Source organism: Callorhinchus milii, unplaced genomic scaffold, assembly GCF_018977255.1.
Source record: "Callorhinchus milii isolate IMCB2004 unplaced genomic scaffold, IMCB_Cmil_1.0 Scaffold1, whole genome shotgun sequence".
Taxonomy (NCBI): Eukaryota; Metazoa; Chordata; class Chondrichthyes; order Chimaeriformes; family Callorhinchidae; genus Callorhinchus; species Callorhinchus milii.
Window position 1 is genome coordinate 100,693,938 of NW_024704742.1, and position 23,712 is coordinate 100,717,649.

Below are 23,712 nucleotides of genomic sequence, written 5' to 3' on the forward strand. Positions count from 1 at the left end.
CGCAGAGCTCCACATGCCATTACCCACACAGTGAGCTCTTGATTTCAAGTGTACCCTGCGGCCAGTTTCTAAGTGGAGATCTGGAAGCCAGAAATTCAGCCTAGTTCTGACTTACACTTTTTTAGAAATCTAGTGTGGCTGACTTCTGGATCATCGGATCATCCTGATGTCACTTTCTGGGCATTACACAGGAAAAGCCACTAATGTTCCTGCATGGTACTTGCATGAAGTGACATTAGTCAATTCTTAGAATTGTAAATTCATTATGGTATTTAACTGTCACATGATTTCCCGGGTCCTTGATTAGCCCAATGTGGATCCCACTTGATCCTCAACAAGTTTGATAGGTTTGAAATGGCGGTGGAGGTTTGATTAAAATACAGCTGAATGTTTGCCTGTGTGTGGAGTGAGTTGCTCACATAACAATGTGCTCCAAGGTTATGGTGCCTTGCTGCCGAAATGTAACACACGAAGGTTTGCACCATAAATCCTTCCTTCAAGGGGTTAAAGTAGTGGGATCAAACTATAGTGAAAATTATTCGGTCACAGTGTTTAGAAAAATAAATGGGCCTGTCTCACAATGTCAGTCTCCAGTAGATGTAAAGGATTAAGTTTGGTGAATTGCACCATCTAGAATTAGAGCAAACTTGAAGAAAACTGCACCAACATCTGTCTTGTTTCAAACTAAGTGTCAACTCTTTGTAAAGTCATTTGCCAGAGAAGTTAGGGTCTTGCCAGGGTGTTTTAAACCTTCAAGCTAAACTGTCGCTTATAACCTTGACAACTACAAAGCCTGACACATGCATGTTCCCCTGGAGGCTTCCCTGCAGTATTCTACAAGCTGCTCACGATCGCTGAGCCATGACGCCACAGCACTAGCCTGACCTGACATAATGAGCAGCTATTTACAGCAAACAAGGTAGATGGAAGAACATAGACCTAAATGATGCTCTGGTGTAGGGAGGATTCCTCTGAGGTGCAAATGAGCCAGTCAATCTCAAGGTCTCTGAGGCTTGCTGGGACTGGCAATTTCAATCCCTTTAGGAATATGCAGTCACGAACCACATACAGATCAATAAAATAAGTTACGGTGGGGGGCGGGGAATGACAATTAAACAAAAGAAAATATCTACTAAGTTTAGTTAGGTATATAACAGGAAATGCAATACTTTAAGAAATGTGTTTGTGGCATTGCCTTACATATCCATACACTTAACACGGGACAGAATGACGTATTGCAGATAGCAAAATACTGTATAGTCAGACCTCTAGCTGACATCATTACCCATTAGCAACACAATTGTTTACCAGACAGATATTATCTCACAATGTATTGAACAGCAGTTGGCTGCTTTTTGCCATTGTCAAATGCAAAGCAGGCACACCACACTCGTGTGACACTTAAATAGGGGTAAAAAAATACATTGTGTGATGTAATAATTGTCACTAGTGATAATTATTCACTGTTTTTGTGGGATGATTAAGTGTCAGCATTGAGATTTCACACTGGATTTAAAGTAAACCACAAGCACTCATTTTTAAAAAAAATCAAGTCATTATATTTATTTATTTAAAAGGGGGTTACCTCAGGTGACCCAAACTATAATAATACTGAACCTAGAGGTGGAAACGAGGCATGTGACGTGATAATCACCAATGGTGATAATTATCACATCATACGTGGCACTTTTCACCCTGATGAGTCTTACCCATCGAAATATCAAAATGCCTCACATAATGACAATATATTCTGAAGTGTTAATGTGTGGTGACATACAGCATCTTATTTGCACTGTAACGTCACACAAATAATGATAAATAATAATAACAATCCTTGCATTTGATGTAGTGTTTTTCATGTCAGATGTCTCATAGAGTTTCACAGGATTTTACTATAAAATGTAATGACTGTATTTTGTAAGTGAATGATGATGAGATGAATGACTGAATAAGTTGTCTTGTTTTGGGGTATTGAATTTGGATGAGGAAGGAATATTAATCTGGACACAGGGAAGCTCCTTGTTCTTCAAATTATTATAGTGTAGTGGAACGTTTTAAAAAAACAAATGAACTGTTGTATATTCTAAGTGAACCATACTTGCAAAATTGCAGCAAACAGAAGTCCAGTCGGTCCATCTGATAAAACATCATAATCAAATGGGGTAGAAATGTTCCGATCAAATTGAAACCCTGGTTCTCCCTAACCTAAAACTAACTCTTAAAAAAAGGACATAAAAAGTGAGTTTCATGAGATCTTTAATATGAACCAAAAACACTGGAGGGGCAGCAAGCTTTCATTGAAGGACAACAACTCCAACAAGGCAGCCCTCCCCTGACTACTGAACTTGAATGTTAGCTGATATTATGACTATTTTTCTTAGGACTGCTGTATTCTGTAATAGTGTAAATTACATAACTAAGTCATGAATTTTAGTTGAACTAATAAATGTTAGACACAAGCACAGTTGAGTGACCAACTTGGTTTTGTCCTTTACTGGTTAGTTTATCAAGGAGAATTATATATTATACCTGTAGACGTGTATCAGCTTGACTCAGTGGTAGTGCTCTCATCTCTGAATCAGAAGGTTGTGAGTTCAAATCCTATATCGAGACTTGAACTCACAGAGTCTAAGATGACACTCCAATGCAGTGCTGGGGGGAGGGGACGTCATGGACGTAAAAGAGAAGGAAGTTTCTCTTGATGTCTTGACCAACAATTCCGCAAATAAAATTAGTCATTCGTTTCATGGCAATTTGTGGGACGTTGCTGTGCAATTATGCTGCCGCATTTGCATATAAATACATAGTCATTTCACAGTTAATCTTCAAAAATGCTTTGAGACATTCTTCTGATGTGATAAGGGACTATACCAAATACAAGGATTAGATGTGTATGGTAATTACTAAGGTACAATGGCCACAAACTTAAAGGATGTAGCGGCCAGGACAGTATCTATCATTCTCTCAGAGAGCCTTCTAGTTTATCAATTAATGCAATTGAGAAAAAATATCACAGGCCTGGCATGAACCTTTACACAGCCTTTCAGAGAGAAGTTTACTTGCAGCTTTTTCCTTGCATTAGCTCCTGTCATCCACGAAACAGCAGAACCCAGTGGTGTCAATTATATTTGATTGACTGAGTAAAGCACACACAAATAAGCCAAAATAATGGACACAAAAATCTATATATGACTCCCCTTGTCAGAGAGCAAAAGCTTGCCTTCTCCATTTTCATGCTGCAGAGTGTTCTGCTACATGCTTAAATGTTTCCTTCAACCCCCAAACTATCACCAATTAAGTTAGCAGGGTGTTCAAAGGTGTCAAATGACTCCCTCAGCGAATGGTTCTAACTGCTGTTCAATAAATGAGATCTAATTTATCAGTTTAACTTCACTTTCCAAAAAACTAATGTCTCCAGGTATTGGCTTCAGTCCACTTTGTGAGAAAATAAGGCAAAATAACTCCTGAGGTTCCTCTGGGGGCAACTTATATCTTATCTTTATGTTAACAAGAAAGTTCACAATGNTTTTTTTAACTAAACAGAAATACTGAATGCCTTCCTTTGTTTCCTATGTTTATACATTTTTTTCATTGACCAAGTGTAATCCACTTTAAATTTAGCACTGCAATAATAGATTGTTAATTTACGATCCTTCTTAATGGATTTCTCGATACAAATAGCATCAAATCCCTAATATTTGATGTCTCCAGGTATTGGTTTATACCAATTTGTGACTTTTTTTTTACAGAGTTCTTAGAATTGGTGATGTTTGGGTTTCAGCACATTCTACATTTTAGAAATGGCAAAAATTACACCTTGCTTAAAAAATCTGCCAAGAAATATTGCAAATTTGACCCCTTGCGTTTAGTTAGTTGCATATATTTAAATAAAGCGGAGTTTATGATCACCTACATTGCAAAGCTCCAGAAATGTAACAGCTCACAGAAAGTTAGTTATCTTTACGTACAGTCTTTCCACTTAAAGATAATTTGCACATAGCTCACAACCATTAGATAATTTGCTCACCAGTGCAACATATGCCTTTGAACAATGTCACTAACTACATTGATCTAGGGTGAAAACGTTCATGGTGACTGCTTCTGTCCTTGAAGGAAGTCCATGTTTGTGTAAAAAAGACAATTCTCTGGCTCTTGCGTTACCGGATGGTGAAATAAATTAGGGTAATGATTTATGTTTACTCTTTTAGTCAATTCTGATAGAGGCTATGGAGACAAAATGACAAACTGCTTCAGTAGAAAATTTAAATCATGTCAGCCAATCTGTAGTTTTTTTCTTGCTTTAATTGCTCCCACTGTTCATTCATCTTCAGAGCCAATCTTTACAAGGAAGACTTGTTGATTCAGAGGATGGATAAGAGTTAAAGGTGAAATGGTTTGTCTGCTTTACCTCATGGAATCAGAGAAAGAAATTGTTCCGAGCTAAAAAGGGAGAAACTCTGGGTTGAAATTCCCCTGGGTCTAGACTTGCTCTATGCAGAAATGGGCAAATTGTTAAATTCACTCTTAACTTTGAAGCACGTTTTCTGTAGTCTTAAATAATAATAATCCTTGCATTTGACATAGAGCCTAATCACGCAGTTGAGACGTCTCAAAGCACGTCACAGAATATACTGTCAAGTGAATTGACTGTATATTTTGTGGGTGAAACATGGCAGATAATTGTGCACAGCAGTGTCCCACAAACAGTGGTTGATTGAATGATCAAACTTATTTTGGAAGGGATTATTAACCCCAGAAAGCGATTTGCCAATCGACTAACAACCAGGTTCCTACTTACTGCTCGGTAAACAGAGTTGTGTGCAGTAAGGAAACTTGCCCAACGTTTTGCCCTGCCTGGGAATCGAACCTCGTTTGCGAGGTGAATGCTCTAACTAACATGCTACAGGACTCCACAACTTGCAGAAAACTTCAAAATTAAGAATATGCTTCAGCCCTCTTTGATGTTACCCCATGTGAAGGTCGCAATATAAATGCAAGGTGTCATTGTTGTTTAAGAATTCATGTAGCACATTCATTCATGTGGGCCAAGTGTCATTCTACTCCTTTCCATAAGTTCACTAAATCTATTTGTTTGAACTTATAAATAAATCAGTGATTTTAAACATATAATTTACTTTTACATTTGTGATGTCATGTTATTTAAAACATTGCTGTGTGCGATTGGCTGCTGCGTTTTACCCACAAAATATAATATATACATATTATATAATATAATAATAACATTATACTTATTAGTATATTTTGTGAAGCGCTTTAAAGATGTGATAAGGTGTGAAACAATGCAAGAATTATTATTATTATATTATTAGTGCTCATTTAACATGTTTAAGTTTAAGGTAGTTTACACTCAAAGGATGAAGAAATAGTATAAATGTAGAAAACAAAGAAAGCATTAGTATTTCGGTTTAATTAAAGCTAACTCTGTGAGTTCGCTTGTTTATGAAAAGGTAAGATATAAGTTACCCTCAGAGTAACTTGGGAAAATATTTTGCCTTATTTCTTCACAGAACCAATAGCCGGAGACATTTTTTTTGGAAAGCAAAGTTAAACTTATAAGAAATACATTTACAGCGCCTTTCACATCTAGAGGAAGTCCAAAGGCACTTAACAATCCTGTCTTGGCTCCTGAGCTTGGGATGGGACCCGAGAGGGTGGGGAAAGATGACTGAAAGTGCAGTCAAAGAGGTAGGTCTTGAGATGGACGTTGAATGAGGTGAGGGAGGGAGCAAGTCAAAGAGACTCCAGGACGGAGTTTCAGAGAATAGTAGCAGAAACATTAGAATCCCGCCCAATCTTACTGAATTGAGCAGAGCAGTGCCTAGCTCACATTGTAAAATTCCCTGAAGGGAGTGCATGAAATAGAACTCCCTCCCAATATGTTTAGCCATCGGGACTAGATCAGAGTTCCAAGATCACCCAGGGGAATGTCTCAAAATGCTTTATAAAGACGGAGTAAGAGTCAGAGCTGGTGGTAGATTTTGAAAGCAGAGAGAGAGGGAGGCAGAGAGAATTTCTGAGAGCGGGGGCAAGTTGACTGAAAGCTCACTTACTAATGGTGGGGTGGACGGGATATGGGACATGAAGCAGGCGGAAGTATATGGAAGCGGAGGAAGTCGGATGGGGGATTAGGACAACAGGACATCACGTAGATCCTCTTTACTAAGAAGCAGGATGGCCACTCTGTGCAGGCTTGGGAACTGTGTAAGAGAGACCCAAGGTCAGCAATGATATCACTTACGGTGCTGATGATTGGCAGCCACTTTTTGTATTTTGCAGCAAACAATTTTATTTAACAATTTTAAAGATCCCATGGCACAATGAAAAAGAGAAGGGAATTTCTCTTGAACATCCTGGCCAAAAGGTCCCCAAATAAAATTGGTGACTCACTCCATGGCTGTTTGTGGGTCATTGCTGTGCGCAAACTGGCTACCACATTCCACCCACTAAATACACACTCAATCCAGTTTATGGTATACTCTGTGAAGTGCTTTGAATGTCTCAACAATGTGATCAGATGCTATTTCAAATGCAAGCATACATTGCTTTACAGCCATTAGATAGACCCCAATATAATCCTTGCATATGGTGTAGTGTTTTTTATGGCGGGAAGACATTGCAATATACACGATGACTGTGAATATTTTTTGTAGGCGAAACATGGCAGCTTATTTTGCACAGAGCAATGTTCCACAAACACAATATCGGAGAAGAGACAAACATTGTCACACGTTTGCTTTAAGTATTGAAATTCCATGGCTTGACAACCTTCAAGGAGTAGTGACTATCTATCATGACGGTAACCTCGAACCTTTGTCAATGAATGACAAAGATTCAAGAGGTTGTCAAAAGAGAGCGGTGGCACAGCACACCTCACCTTAGGGACAAGAAAAACCACAGGGAGGATCATCAGCAGGATGCTCCAAGAAAAGCGTGTTTAAAATCCAGTACATCTTACAGTGTATCAAAGCAGTTTACTTTGATTTATTGTAATATTTCGTCTCAGGTTTTGTTTCAATGCCAGACTTCTGAAACAAAACCAATTGGTGCCCATTGATATTATGCTGCTCGGAATATATTGTAGATAGAGGAAGAAACCTGTGAGTTCCTCTGTACATATGTGTTTACACATAGTTCATATATGGCGCATAATTCAGTCAAGCTTTCAGATTTTTAACAATTGCAGTCATGTGGATTTGACTGCAATGTTTTGAAGTTTAGCAAGTTAGTACAGGAGCACACTTGGATCAAATTTGTATAAAATAATAACCCTTTGATACATAATTGAAATGTCTCAAAGCATTTCATAGGAATTTTTGTAGAGTGTAGTAACTGTGCATTTTATAGGGAAATGTGGTAGCCAATTTGCAGTGATGTTCCACAAATAGTTATGATGTGAATGACCAATTTTATCTGGATAAAACTTATCTGGAGAAATCCCTTATCCATTTTGAATACGGTCATGAGATCTTTAACATCTAACTAAACAGACAGATAGGACTCAGTTCATCTGGAAGCTTGATATCTCTGATAACACAGAATTTCCCTAGTATGGCAGTGTCATCTTAGACTGTGAGTTCAAAGTCCCAACATAGTACTTTGAACTTGGAACTTCTGACTCAGAGGCAAGGGTGCTACAACAACAACAAATTACATTTGTTTAGCGTCTTTCATGTTGGGAGAACGTGCTAAGCCACTAGACAGTCAGGGATTCGAACCCGCGCTGGGGGTTGGAGATCTGGAGGGGTGGAGGGCAGGGAGAGTAGGGGTAAGAGGGTGACCGAAGGCATGGTCAAAGAGGAGGGTCTTAAGATGTGCCTTGAAGAAGGTATGGGAGGGAGCAAGATGAAGAGACTGTGGAATGGAGTTGCAAAGGGTAAGGGCAGAGAGGCTGAAGGCTCGACCGCCGATGATAGGCCAGGCGGGGGATGTGGAGCAGGCCAGAGCCTGCTGAGTGGAGGGAGCGGGCAGGTTGATATGGCAAATATCGACTTGCTGACGATATTATTAAAGGGGGTTAATGTGAAAAAAAAAAGCCTTCGACTCCACTGTAAGTGCATGTTAGTTATACTGTATTATTGGTCGATGTTCATACCCATTTCCAATTCTCATGAACTGTGACAGTCTGCCCTTTATTATTTTCGCCCAAATGTACATTTAATAATATACGATAGCTTGGATTTGTTATCCATGAAAAAGAAAAGCTTTTCTCACTATATATTTAGAGGATTGTATGTTCTTTCAGTCACCTTGGAGGAGAAGTTCTGCCTATTACTTTAATGCCTACCTCCTACACCATAAATCCAGCTAATAAGCACTGATCAATAAAAAGATTGAAAGGCTTCAGGAGGCTCTCTACTTTAGTCAAAAATACATACACAAAGTTGCCGTGTGATGAATGTTACTATCTTATTTTTGGAAAAGTTGACAGATGATATAATTTGGCTGAGCCACTCTTAACTAGTACAGTCAATAGTTTCAGCTGGGCACATATCTCCCGCAGTATTCCAGTGTGAGAGGCACATGCTCTATAATTAAATCATCTGAGACAAAGATCAAAGTGACTGATTAGTATTCTTAGGCCTACAGTAACATTAGACAGCAATCTCTAAGCTAAAGAACGGTCTTTGGGCTTTCTTGAAAACATTACTAAGGGCTTGACAACAATAAACGTAAAAGGTGTAACGATCCCTTACCGAGCTCAATGCACCCTTGGTCATTTTTGGTGTTTTTTTGTAGGATTATAAAAGCAGAAGAATTGCTGGGCGAAGGAAGACCAAGGAACATCCAGTTTTCCTTCCACCATCCAGGCAGTCGCTTGCACGTGTCATGTCCCAAACTATATACTGTATCACAAGATATTATTTCCTAACTGAAATCTATCTAATTTGTTCTTGAAAGATTCGACTTTCTGCTTCCACCGTCTCCCTAGGGAGCCTGGTTCCATACATTTCTACTCACTCACTGAAGTACTGTTTCTGCAGAATTGTTTTGAATTTACCTCTCTTCAATTGCAGTCCATGTCAACAACAACAAAATTACATTTGTATAGTGCCTTTCACGTTGGGAGGACGTCCCAAGGCGCTGGACAATCAGTGTTTTGGACCTGAGCTGGGGGTCGGGATTGGGGAGGGTGGAGGACAGGGGGAATGGAGGGTGACCAAAGGCACGGTTGAAGAGGAGCGTTTTGAGATGGGTCTTGAAGGAGCAAAGGGAGGAGGCGAGGCGGAGGGACTGTGGGATGGAGTTCCAGAGGCTGGGGTTAGAGTGTTAGAAGGCCTGCCTGCCAATTGTGGGGCGGGTGCATTGGTAGGGGATTAGGAAGTCGCAGAAGTAGGGTGGAGCAAGGCCATGGAGGACTTTGAAGGTGAGGACTAGGATCTTGAACTGTATCCTCTGTGTGATGGGAAGCCAGTGGAGTTGGGTGGGGATGGGGGTGATAGGGTCACAGAGCCTGGTGCGGGAGAGGACACGGGCTGCAGAGTTCTGGATGATCTGCAGCCTATGGAGGGAGGATTTGTGGAGGCCGACAAGCAGGGAGTTTGCGTAGTCGAGCCTGGATGTTATGAATGAGTGTATGAGGGTCTTGGCGGCCTGCGGTGTAAGACAGTGGTGGAGCCGGGTGATGTTGTGGAGGTGGGGGAAGGCAGAGCAGGTCATGGCATGGATGTGGGGTAGAAAGGATAGTTTAGGGTCAAACAAGACGCCAAGGTGTCCTTTTGTTCTACTGTTTAGTACAAAAAGAAATCTACTTATCGTCTACATTATCTAGTCCTCTAGAATCTTAAAGACTGCAATCATATCGCCCCTCAACTTCTTTTCTTTTATTTTTGGCATTAATTATATTTTGCAATTAAAATTATAACACACAAAGAGCAAAGAAAGGGTGGTAGGAGTTGCTGTTAGCTGACCATATTTTCAAATATACAGTCCTTGCAATATTATTTGTAAATATTGAATCCTATTGATATCCAGATGTGAATAGACAAGGTTCCCACCAACTTGTGGGAACTCCACTCCAATGATCCAAGAATGAAATCTCAGGTTGGAGGAGGGTCATTCTAACATACCTGAAACGTAATCTCATTCTGGGACAGCCTGATACACATCTGGTTTCTATCAGGATTCAATATTTTCAATAACAACAACAACTTGCATTTATATTGTGTCCCTCACGCAGGGGAGGGTCCCAGAGAGCTTGACAGTGGCGGAGCACAACACCGAGCCGGGGTGAGGGGGAGGTGACTGTAGGCACGGTTGAAGAGGAAGGTCTTCAGGCGCGACCTGAAGATGAGGAAGGAAGATTACAAATCCTTTCCCATTCCTGCTGCAAACACCCCACTATCTAAGATGACAATGTTATTGGCTTCAGTATCTAAATCTGCAGCATGCACTGGATAAACATATGCAATTCACTGTCTAAAGCTTCACATGTTCGAAATATAATCGCATTGGCACAAATCAACAGCTGTTACTTGCTTCCAAAAAGTCAATGTAATGGACCACTCGGGAGGCAATGTTTTGGTCCACTCTGCTGATTGCCTGCTAAAGTGATATTCTTCATTAAAAATGGGAGAGATTGGGAACAAAAACCCTGAAACAAAGTTGTTTAGTATATTAAAAATATTGACCTTTGCACATTCATATGAAAGCCAATTTATGAAAAGCGTTGCCAAAAATATTGGGCTGAATCAATTTATTATCACATTGATTGGGAATAGTTTGCTTGATGGGGTGTTACAGAGTTTATTCGATCTGTAATATTCCACAAGTGCAAAACTGTTACTTCTCAGATTCATTTTCCACCTCATAAAACATGAAGAAATAGCACAAAGAACACAGGAACTGGAGGGACTGTTTTAAGTTAGTTGTTTGTCATCAACAGAAAGAGAAAGGGAGAGAGAGAGAGGGAGAGATAAAGAAAAAAAGAACTTGCATTTGAACAGTGGCTTATAATGACTATCAAATGTAATGACAGTGTGTTTCTTATAGCACCAAAATATATTTTGTGGGAAGTGGCCACCCACAGAACACACAGTCACTACACTTTACGGTGTATCCTGTGAAGAGCTTTGAAATGTCTCAAATATGTGATAAACTACTATGCAAGCATTACTATTATTATTACTATTATTATTATTATTATTATTATTATATATTTAGGGTTTCCTCAGTTGTTAAAGACACTAAGTTATGTGAATTTTGGTTGCACAGACCCAGGAGGAGTCAGATTCGATCTCCGGTCTGTGAAGGGTTAGCATATCTCAGCTAGTTGTTGTGGTAATGGTGATGGTGGTGATGATTGTTGGGGGGCGGGGGAGAGCGCGGGGAGGAGAATACTACAACTGTCCTCAGTGTTCCATTAGTGAATGGATGGTAAATCAGGGTCCTGCTGTTTGAATATTATTCAGGAACCCCTGTTACTTTGTCCACACAAAGTGCAAGTGTGTGGACATCAGGCAAAAGTAGAATGGACTGCTGACATTTGGATATAAATTCTGTTGAAAATTAATAATAATAATTCTTACATTTGATAAAGGGTCTTATTACATCGTTGAGACATCTCAAAGCGCTTCACAGGATATATTGTAAAGTGGATTGACTGTGTATTTTGTGGGCAAAATGCAGCAGTCGGTGGCACACAGCAGTGTCCTACAAACAATGGGAAATCCTATTAAAGGCTGACATCTTCAAAAGCGATGTGCATATTGCTGAAAAGAATGGTCACATTGGGCAACTTACAGAGGAAATCTGTGGAATTATATTCTACAAAGAATCAGAAGCATTGGAGAAAAGCATGGGACGGGGGAGGAAGGGGGGAATTCCAGAGCGAAAACATAATAACTAGGAATATATACCTCCAGTCGTTCAAACTGTGTCACATCAGTCTCTGATCCATCATTTCTTACTTGCTCCTCTTGGGAGTCTTCTTCTGTGGTTAAGGTAAAGGCAGGTTTTTAGGTTAGTTGGAACAGTTACTAGGAATTTTGAAATGAAGGTGAATGGAAACAAAGCATTTAGTGAAAAAAAATGGTAAAATAAAGCAGAAGTTATTTATACATTCAAGCTGACAAGGCTTGAAATTCAACCTAGTCTTAGCCTGGAAAAGCATTAAATCTTAAAATTTGAGATGACACAGCCACAGAATTGTGGAAAATACTTCAGTCTTAATTTGGAAGCAGGCTCTTTATAAGAACTGTGGAAAACTGGCTTCCAAAATAAGATTGAACTTAAGATATTATTTCACAATTCTGTGTAACCTTAAATTTAAAGACAGAATTTTGTTCTTACAAGCTAAGACAAAGTGGAATTTCAGACCTTGGGTGTGTTAGTCCAGGTCTATTTCATGTGCTCATAAGAACAGATATAGTTATTATTATTATATTATTATTAATATATTATTATATTATTAGTAGTATTAATAATAATAATTAATAACAGTAATAATCCTTGCATTTCATATATCAGTTTTCACATTGGGAGAATGTCTCAAAGTCACTTCAAAGTGTAGTGACTGTATATTTTTGTAGGCAATTTTGCACACAGCGATGTGTGCATGAAATAAATGATCAGGTTTATCTGGGGGAATTGCTGGAGAAAGGAGAAACTCCCTCATTTTATTAAAGAACACTGTGGAATCTTAATGCCACCTGATCAGGCAGACAGGACTTCCAAAGGATGTACAGCATGGAAATAGGCCACTCGGCCCTATCAATTCATGCCAGTGTTTATACTCCACACACTTGCTATTCCCTCCCATATCCTTCTATTCCTATGATTAAGATCAAACCCAAAATAGCTTGTGGTTCTGAAAAATAAGGTTTTAAAACACAAAATTCCCGCACAAAACTTCGTAGCTCCATCAGCCCAGTCCTTGCCAGGCTCCATTGGCTCCCAATTACCGAATGGATTGATTTCAAGGTCTCCTGACTCAATTTCCCCTCCCCCTATCCAATCTGCTTACCCCCCACTCCACCACCGCTCCCTCCGCTCAGCTGGCTCCAGCCTCCTGTTTGTCCATCGTCCCCTCCGCTCCACCACAGTGGCTGTGTGCCTTCAGCCACTACGCTCCAAAACTCTGGAACTCTCTCCCTCAATCCCTGCGCCTTGCCCCTTCCCTCCCCACTTTCAGATCCCTCCTGATGACCTTCCTTTTTGATCGGCTTACTTTCACCTACCCCTCCCTCTCCCCCTGGCTATCTGAATTTTGATCCCCACAGACCACCACTGTCAAGTGCTCCGGGATGCTACCTCGCATGAAGAGTGCTATATAAATGCAAGTTGTTGTTGTTGTAAACAATTTTATCTTGAAACACTGAGTCCTGTAGCTCAGTGGTTAGAGCACTCGCCTCGCAAGCGAAAGACCTGGGTTCGATTCCCAGCAGGGCAAAACCTTGGGCAAGTTTTCTTACTCCACATGCCTGATAATAATCCCTCAAGAAAAAATATAAAAATAATAATTTGATCATTCAATCCACAAATGTTTGTGGGACACTGCTGTGTGCAATTGGCTGCCGCATTTTGTCCACAAATATACAATCAATTCACTTTCTGTGAGTTATGTATTACCTGAATCGGAAAGGCTATCTGAATTTTGATCCCCACAGACAGACACGTGCAAACCACTGGTGTATTGTCACTTTACACATGTTGTTATTGCCATCATTTCTACAGTATAGAGTTACTTTTCATAAATGTTAAATACTACTTTATCCAAAATATGAATGGGAACTGCCAAGTAAAAGCATTTTGCTTTACATCCCAGACCACCATGGAAGTTTTCAAATTGAATCTTTACTTAATGTTTGTTAATTGATGCAGTATTATGAGAGATACACTGAGGCCGACAGTGGGCATGTTCGGATGGAGGGAGGGAGTCTCTTTAGGAGTCACTAATCATTCAAGTTATTTTACTCCCCTTCATGCAGTATGTACTCCCATGTCACACAACAATCCTCAGCCTACAACAACAACAAGATTTCATTTATAGAGCGCCTTTCACGTCGGGAGGACGTCCCAAGGCGCTGTACAGTTGGGTCAGGACCCGAGCAGGGGGGAAATGGTCAGGGTGAGGGGAGGGAAGGGAGGGAGCGAGGAGGGGGTAGAGAGTCGAGAGGGGAGCTGAAGGCACGGTCAAAGAGAAAGGTCTTGAGACTAGCCTTGAAGCCTAGAGGCCGAGAGGCTAGGTGACTGATCTGCTCCAAGGGAACTGATAATTTGAGTTACTCTTTGAGATTCTCTCATTTCATTTTGGACATAGACATTATAGTCTTAAAATTAGAGCAAGGCTGGTTAGAAGTGAGACCAGGAAACATTTCATCATGCCAAGGGTTGTGAGAATGTGCCACAGAAAGCTATAGATGCAGAATTGATTTGTGTATTTTATTAAAAGTGGAAATGAACAAATACTTTTTATTTCTGTTTTTATTGTTACATTCAAGCCCCAACTCTCCCTGAGTCATGTAGTAAACATATTAAGGGAAATTTAGAAAAGGGAAATTGAAATTAAAAGATGTCCTATAATCTAATACATTGGTGGAACAGGCTTGATGGCCTATTATTTTGTACTATATGTTCCTAAAGAGAAACCTATGTGTTCCTGTAGAAATACCTATTTATTATTAGATAAAAGAAGATGATAATAATCCTTGCATTTGATATAGTGCCTTATCAAGTCATCAAAATATGTTAATGCATTTCACAGGATTTCACTGTAAATTGGTTAGTTTCCTAAGTTTCCTTACTTCACATGCCTCTGTTTACCTCGGAGTAAGTAGGATCCCGGTTGTTAGTCGATTGGCAGATCACTTTCCAAGGGTAATAATCCTTTCAAAAATAAAAAATATTAATTTGTCACTCAATCCATGACTGTTTGTGGGACACTGCTGTGCACAATTGGCTGCCGTGTTTCACCCACAAAATATACAGTTGATTCACTTTACAGTATATTCTGTGAAGAGCTTTGAGACGTCTCAATGACCTGATAAAACACTATATCAAATGCAAGGATTATTAATATTATCTAAAAGTAACAGGATTTTGGTTACTGAATTTCAACTAATAAAGTGTGTAATGTTGCTGAAGCAATGGCTCAATTCAAACAAAAGGAAATCTCTATCATAACTTCAAGGTGCTAATTCCTCTGAGGCTTTATGCCAACGCCTTTCACAATGTGAAATCTACTTTCTGCTGATTTATTCCTGTACTTATGATTGTTATGATTGTTATAATCACAAGTACAGTAATAAACATAATGGTTTATAATCACAAGTTTAAAGGGGATAAATGTTTTTGTGACACCTCTAATCGTGTTAATGAAATGTCATAGCAGTTTTTTTAAGATATAAAATATTGAATATCAGATTCAATAACATTTATACTTTTTTAAAACATTTCCTGACATAACTTTGATATGATCATTAGTTGAAGGGGCATGTGTGATAGACAGAACATTATGGCCCTACTAGTACAGTGAGCCAGGACATTGACTTATGGTTGGATGTAAGTTTTGAGCCTGCAAATCTTCATGGTATATCTACTCATCTATCTTAGCACAAAACAAGAACAGACAGAGGAAAGGAAGAGAGATAAAGAGCTGGTATTGACTGCCCTTGCCCGCCACCTAGCGTGTGGTGCAAGAAATGCACAGAGGCCACTGAACAAGTTATCTTCCCACTGTCTTGGCTTGAAGGATAGATACATGGTGCAGGTGGACCTAATAATAAAGTGAAAGAAAAAGAGGACGAGGGAAATATTGTTCAATTAACAATAACTAAAAATAGGTTGTGGTTGTGTCAACAATTTTAAAATAGTTATTTGGCCAATAATTCAATCGAAGGGTGTGAGAGATTTACAATGGGATTTTTTCCATTAATTTGGTGGTTATCAGAAGGACTACATAGATTTACATAGATTGTATGGCATGGAAACAGGCCATTGTTTATATTCTATATGTATCTCCACCCACTCCTTACTCCCTCCCATACCTTTCTATTCCTGTTTTCTGCACTTGTACATTCCAATGCATTAAACAGAGCATGTTCCAATTATTACTTAGTTTATTAAAAGGGAACATGTCTACTTAAACATGAAAGATTGAAAGTTCCACTGTTTTTGAATACAAAACTACAATACTATACAATCTAAGGGCACAGCACACCGTAGATCTTGATAATAAACAACCACCAGCAAATGTAGAAATTCTACAAGGAATTTTATCCTTCAATATTTCTTTCTCTTTTTTAAAAAAATTTAAAATATGTCACATTTAACTATAAGCTTGAAAAGCAACAATTAGTTTTGAAACTTTTAATGTCACTGTAAAGCTTCAGACAATACCCAAAAGGCACAATGGATGGCAAGATAAACATGATTTCTACAAGATTATTGATATTTCTGGATTTTCTAAGAGTCCCACTGCAGCCAATCAAGTGATCAAAATGAAATACTTTGCTTCAGGACTGGAAAGTGCATAAAAATGGGCAACAGCACAAAGTGCCATTACAGTGACAGACCATTTATGTATTTTATTAAAATATTTCTCAATGACTCATCGACTACATTTTTATAACAAGTTCAAGACCTGGAAGATTGTCTTACAAAGAGTGCTTGCATTTCAATTTATATTTACAGTTTTATGTATATTACAAATCTATGACTTTATTAAAGAAAAAGCATTAAGTACTGCTTCCCTCTTGTTCTCCAATGGTTTCCGAGGTGTTGTGGAGGATGGGGGATTGGGGCAGAGTTAGTTAGGATGAAGTAGGGATAGAGTTCTGCTGTCGTCTGTTCCCCTATCATTTTCAATTTGCCAATCAAAAAAGACAAACTGTAAGTGCAGTCAGAAAGTGACAACAATAATGCTTCACTCTAATATGGGAAAAGGTTCCTTGGAGACACATCCACGCTGACCGCATGTAATAAAATCACTATAAAATGAATTGAGCACTTTCTGTGGTGAAAGCTACAAGAGGTTTGTTGGAACCTTCCATTTCTTTGGCCTTTTAGAATGAGCTATTACACTTTCATCCGACTGATATGGCTACAAAGGAGCTGGACAGGAAAAAGCATGCAGGGTTACAATAGTAAGTTTCTGACTGGACTCATTCAACTTACCAAAATACTCATTTGACGCATCTATTTTATCATTACTAACCCTGAATCCTTTTTTTACTGTTCAGAAACTCTTTATAGTTCCCTCAGTGCTGGTAGTTTGTTCCACATGCCTCTTACATCAGATAAATTCCACTTCTTATTCTCTACTGTTGTCCTTAACTTTGAAGCTATAAGTTGTATATACATATATCATATTTCACTTCAACCCCAGTGAGAGGAAATCTACCTATTAGACACTGAACGTCAGTTGTATTGTCTTTGTTGTGTGGTACCTATCGTCTAAGTTTGCACTTGACTCATTAACAAGTATAAAAGATCTCAAAAAAGAACAAATAATGTGCAATAATTCTGACTAATAAACAGAATGAATGATGCGAAAAACATGCTCCTGTATGAGCAATTAACATGAAGAAATGATAGGAAACCGCTTTTGTGTGTATGTGCCAATGCCACCAGGTAGAAATGGACCACACAATTACTTAATGCTATGTTGTGGCTCTGGAGACTTGAAACATGCTTCTGAAATGTAGGTCCTGCCTCATTTTGAACTTCCACAACTTTTACACAAGCTCGGAACATCCAGAGGTAGTCAGAGATAACAATAATAACAACAACTTGTATTTATATAGCGCCCTTCATGCGGGGTAGCATCTCGGAGCGCTTAACTAACATTTTGGGCCTGTGCAGCCATTCTTGGTTCATTACATCAAGATATTTGTGCATTCATGAACACTGTTAGACTTTTTTTTGTAATCTCTGCTATCCAGACAATGGCAGCAGGAGCTGGGAGATGTGCCTAAACATCAGGCAACCATTGCTCCTAGTTTGTGTTTGCAATTTTCCTGCCATTATTTATCTAGCATAAATCAAAAAATATTCTGATGCTGGTTTCATGCCAGTGTGAATATTTAACAACAGCAAATTACATTTTAACACTGTCTTAATGCTCACACGATGATGCTCGATAATAATAAATTATTGGGTTGTCCTCCTCACATGAAAGGCACTATACAAACGTAATTTATTGTTGTTGTTGTAACAATACTTGCATTTGATACAATAGCTTTCATGTCAGGAGGATGTCACAAAACCCTTCGCAGGATTTACTATGAGGTCTTGTGAATGTGAATTTTGTAGGTGAATGCAGCAGCTAATCTGTACACAGCAGTGTCCCACAAAATGAAGTGAATTAATAATAATCTTTGCATTTGATATAGTGCCTTATCACGTCTTCTAGATGTGTTGAAGGGCTTCACAGAATATACTGTAAAGCGAATTGACTGTATATTTGTGGACGAAAATTGTGGTAATTGGAATCACCAATTTATCTGGGGGATTGAGAGAAACTCCCTTCTCTTGCCAGATAATGCCATGGGATCTTTAACATCTACCTGAACAGTCAGACTTTTTTGCAACTATTAAAAGTTGCAAAAAATGAGTTTTTAGGAGATGTTTTAAATCTTACATCTGAGGCACCATGAAAAGGGAAAGCCATCGCAAGAAGCTACAAGAGAGGTAAGTAGAATTTAAAACATCTCAAGAGATCATTTTTTGCATCTTTTAATTTTAGCACTCTTTTGGTCATAATATCCGAGCCATCAATTTGCCTCACATTTGTGAACTCAGATATACAACGACATATTTAAAGAAAGACTGGCAGCAAGTGGGACGAGGGAAGAAAGACATTGGTTGGATGGGTGGTCACATTACTCAGGAGAGGCCTGGATGGAGTATTTAGTGCTTCAACGTAAATGGGGCAGTTTCGAAAACCCAGAGGCAAACATCTTCAAATGTTTAGTCCAGATAATGCTTCAGATGCTAATTACTTATGCAATAAAAGACTGTGAATCAAAGCCAGAGCAACTATTAGTTCATTGATAATATAGAACCACTTACAAAAGTAATTCCTCATTCTTGGATTCTTGCCTGCCTGTCATTAAAAATGTTTACTGTACTGTCATTGGCTGATGCCCTCTTGCGCTGCTTCCTCCATGTACTGATAATAATAATAATCCTTGCATTTGATACAGTGGCTTATCACAACTTTGATACATCTCAAAGCCTTTCACAGAATATAGTGTAAAGTGAATTGGCTGTATATTTTGTGGTCAAAGTGCAGCAGCCAATTGCTCACAGCAGTGTCCCACAAACAGTCAGGGATTGAGCGACAATTATTATTTATTTTTAAATTTATTTTGAAGGGATTATTACCCCCGGAAAAGCGATCTGCCAATCGACTAACAACCATGTTTCTACTTACTGCTAGGTAAACAGAGGCAAATGGAGTAAGGAAACTTGCCCAATGTTTTGCCCCGGGTGGGATTCGAACCCTCTCGCTTTGTGAGGCGAGCGCTCTAACCACTAAGCTACAGGACTCCAAAACCATAAGCAAATGAGTCTTGGAATAACTCACCTGCGTGGGACAATCATAGAGGAGAAGCTATTGGAAAGTGCCCTCACTCATACACACACAGCTAAAACTTGGGTGCATAAGTTCAAGTCCCCAGTCAGGACCCTGAATTCATATTGTCGAGGCTGACCCTTCAATGCAGTATCAGGGTAGTGCTGCAGTGCCGGCCTTGGGTGAAATGTTAAACCAAGGTTCTGCCTGCCTGTTCAGGTGGACATTAAAGGTTCCTGGAGCTATTTGAAAAGAAAAAGAGTTCCCCCTGGTGTTGTGGCCACCAAAAAAAAACACTAGAAACTTAAAGTCATGGATATTCATAAAAGTTACAATTCTGAAAGGATTCACCAAGTTCTGAAAACATTTTTTAAAGCGACTTGATACCAGGATCATGACTGATTGATGGAATTTAAACATTGAAAATGAAGTGAGCTAATAAAGCTAATGTGCAAAGATAACACAGTCTGCCAATGTGCCCTGTGTGACACTGCTGAATTATTCCTGTTTAACAGCATATGGTTAAGATAGCACTGGGTGCTCAATGTGCTGGTTTATGAACTATTTTAGATGTAGGTCATCCCTGAATAAATATTATACATCATAAGTGACACCAGCTTGCCGGCACCTACTTTTCTCATCATAGCCAGTGCCATACGTGGCCTTAATGCATTACATTTATCTGCTGCAAATTAAAGCTCTTTGATCAGACTGGAATAGGCCCTGCAATAGGGCGTAACAGGGCTTTTCGAACTCAATCTTCTTATCAGGGTACATGTCTGTTGATTTGTGGGAAGCTAGCTGTTTTTCGTTCCTGACAAACTCCAGTGATTAAAATGTAGTGGCCTGCTCCCCTTCCTTAGATAAACGTGACAACTGAAGAGTTTCTAGTGTTGGTGGATATAGTCCATGCAGATTGCATTTTAATGAAAGCAATGTATTATCTTCAATACGGACCTCACAAACCTCACCTCATTAATGTATTCTACTTTGGCACAGTATCAATCTATGAACTAGTATCAGTGAAAGAATGCTGACTTCTATTTTCAGTCCAAATAGGAACCACTGTAGGTTGTGTTTTTTTTAACCAATTGCATGTCGCTCTATGTTAGAACAAAAGGGTTGAGTTTGAAGAAGCAGCAATTTGATGCCAACTAACAGCTACACAGGGGTCTTTAGCTGATCAGTCAGCCAGGTGTCAGTCTGGCTCAGTCAGCTCTCAGCTCTGAATCAAAAGGTTCTGGGGTTAATCCCCATGTCGGGACTTTCAGTTCATAGTCTAAGATGACACTGTGGTCGGTGCTGGGAGTATGTTGCATTGATGAAGGTGCCATCCTTTAGATCAGACATTAAACTGAAGTTCCAATTGTCTGTTCAGGAGGATGTTAAAGATCCCATTGCACTATTCAGAAAGAGAAGAGAGTTTCTCCTGGAGTCTTGGCCAATAAACCCTCAAATAAAATTGGGCACTCATTCCATTGCTGTCTGTAGGACATTGCTGGTCATAAATTGGCTGCCACATTTGTCCACAAAATGCACAGTCACAATACTTTACAGTAATTCCTGAGACATTCTGACGATGTGATAAGGCGTGATATGAAATGCAAGGATTATTACTTACACAGTAAAAAATACAATCGGAACATTGGCAATATTCACCAATCATAAGTAGCATGAATTATTATTTTGCACTAATGTGAACACTAAACCCCCAGGACTTGACTGATAGATATCTGTGTCTACTGGTCAGGATAGCACAAAGTATTGCTGTAGTCAATCCGGTGACTGTATAGCTAAACAAAAATTTGTCATCAGCCAGAGATCTCAAGAAGCCTCTCAATTAGGCACTTCACTGTAGGAAGGATAGCAAGACCATAGGCAAGGTGCAGAGGAGATTTACTTTGATGATAGCAGGGATAAGAGAACTTACTTATGAGGAATGATTGAAGAAATTAGGGCTGTTTTCCTGGGAACAGAGAAGTTTGTGAGGACAGCTGATAATGGAAGCTTTGAGACATCTCAACAACGTGATAAGAATAATAATCCTTACATTTGATATAGCGCATTATCATGTCTCCGAGATGTCTAAAAGCGCTTTACAGAATATATTGTAAAGGGGGAGATAGAGCAAGCAACCTTGCACTAAGGATATTTGTGGCTGGAGAAGGATACTTCCTATTTGTGGTCTAATTTACAATAATTATAATTCGGATTCAATATGATATTTCCAAATTTCGATTCTGAATATCGAAGGGTGGTTAATTGACTCATTGTACAGTCACTGACAGTGTGCCTCCTGGTAGAGATCATTGTACAGTCACTGACAGTGTAACTCCTGGTAGAGATCATTGTACAGTCACTGACAGTGTAACTCCTGGTAGAGATCATTGTACAGTCACTGACAGTGTAACTCCTGGTAGAGATCATTGTACAGTCACTGACAGTGTGCCTCCTGGCAGAGAATTTCTCCCATAAAAGTTGAATTCAGCTTGAATGCAAATACCCGTGTGGGCTTCAATCAATTGAAGCCATTGTTTGAGGTGATGGGGCGAAACCAGTTAACTTTGGTTGTCCTGTACATTCGGTGGCAGATTCAGCTGGAGCTACAAGTTTTACTCAGTGAAGGACTTATATCTACACTGCTGGAGTAAACTCAGTATGACACAGCTTAATATTTAAAAAATTGTTCTGAATATCTCAGTCAAAAGGTGTGCGCAACACAAGAATGTATTATGCAAAGAATACTTGGGGAAAAGACCATCGTAAGGCAGCAGTGCCCCTGCAGAAAAAGTACCATGAAGTTTTGATTATGACTCATTCAGTTTTAAAATGTGTACTAAGAATAGATCACATAAGGAGAAAATACGGTGGTGAAATGTTGCAGCAGGTTCCCCAAAGTGAACAACTGATTGGGAGGGGGTGTGTGGGTGGTAGGAGATACTGGCTCTTTTACACATATTGACTAGCTTCACAAGCACTCATGTAAATGATAATTCAGCTATGATTCAGACATTTTTAAGGAAGGATTCTACATCCATCATTTATTTAGACACTTATTTCTACACCTCTTGTGTAGCCAATGTAGCATCGCAGGCATTTAATAATAATAATAATCCTTGCATTTGATATAGCGCTTTTCACGTCGGGAGGACGTCCCAAAGCGCTTCACAGAACACACTGTAAAGTGAATTGACTGTATATTTGTGGGAGAACGCGGCAGCCAATTGCCACAGCAGTGTCCCACAAACAGTCGTAGATTGAAAATGACCAATTTATTATTGTTTTGTTTTGGAGGGATTATTATTAGGCTCTGTGTGGAGTAAGGAAACTTGCCCAAGGTTTCGCCCTGCCTGGAATTGAACTCAGGTCTCTCACTTGCAAAGCGAGTGCTCTAATCACTGACTATATATATACAGGATTTATATATTTTGTGGCGAGACATGGAGTTAATTTGTCCATAGTAATGCCCCCCAAACAGCTATGAAGTGAATTTTATGTGAGGGATTGTTACCCAGGACATCGGGAGAAACTCCCTTCTCTTTTTGAATAGCGCCATGGGATCTTTAATGCCCAGCTGAACAGGTAGATATGACCTTGGTTTAAAGTCTCATCTGACAAAGCAGTACATCTCCAGCACAGCTTCAGAGGTTCAGTCTGGACTATATGAGTTCAAAATCCTGTTGTGGTGTTTGAAACCACAATCTTCTGACTTAGAGGCAAGATTGCCAACTGAGCCAGACAGACACAGATTTAATACCTGAGCCTCACTTACGGCACAGTCCAGTAACTCAAACAATATTTGCTGGTTAAAGCTACAATGGGGCAGGATATGAATCCCATACCTTTGGATTCATCCTGCTGTTCACTCAGAGGTTTTTCTTGATTCTCTTTTTCCTACATCACAAGGAAACAAAACAGTTGGTAAACGTGACATGCAATTAAACATTAACAAAAAGAATTTGCAATTCAAAGCTCCACCATCACAAACTATAATTACTGTGAGTAAAATTAGTCACATTTCTCAGACATTCATCAAGACTGTAGATGGTTCTTATGTGCACATTTTATTTTAAATTGATTTTAAATATCTAGTAATTAGGTTCAAAAAAGATCATTCATATTTACAGACATTCTGAAGTGTTGAATTGTGGTTTTAATTTTTTTATATTAAAAAAACT

The 23,712-nt window shown here is 39.2% G+C and overlaps 1 protein-coding gene across 1 annotated transcript in view; it reads right to left on the bottom strand.

Annotated features, from left to right (window-relative positions):
• Positions 1–23,712, bottom strand: part of LOC103182381 — a 94,052-nt gene that overhangs the window by 52,597 nt on the left and 17,743 nt on the right. Inside the window, exons 5-6 of the mRNA XM_007899380.2 lie at positions 23,377–23,428; positions 11,877–11,950 (exon numbers count right to left, since the gene is read on the bottom strand). Of these exons, the coding sequence (XP_007897571.2) occupies positions 11,877–11,950; positions 23,377–23,428 (126 nt within the window). The remainder of the gene's footprint in view (positions 1–11,876; positions 11,951–23,376; positions 23,429–23,712) is intronic.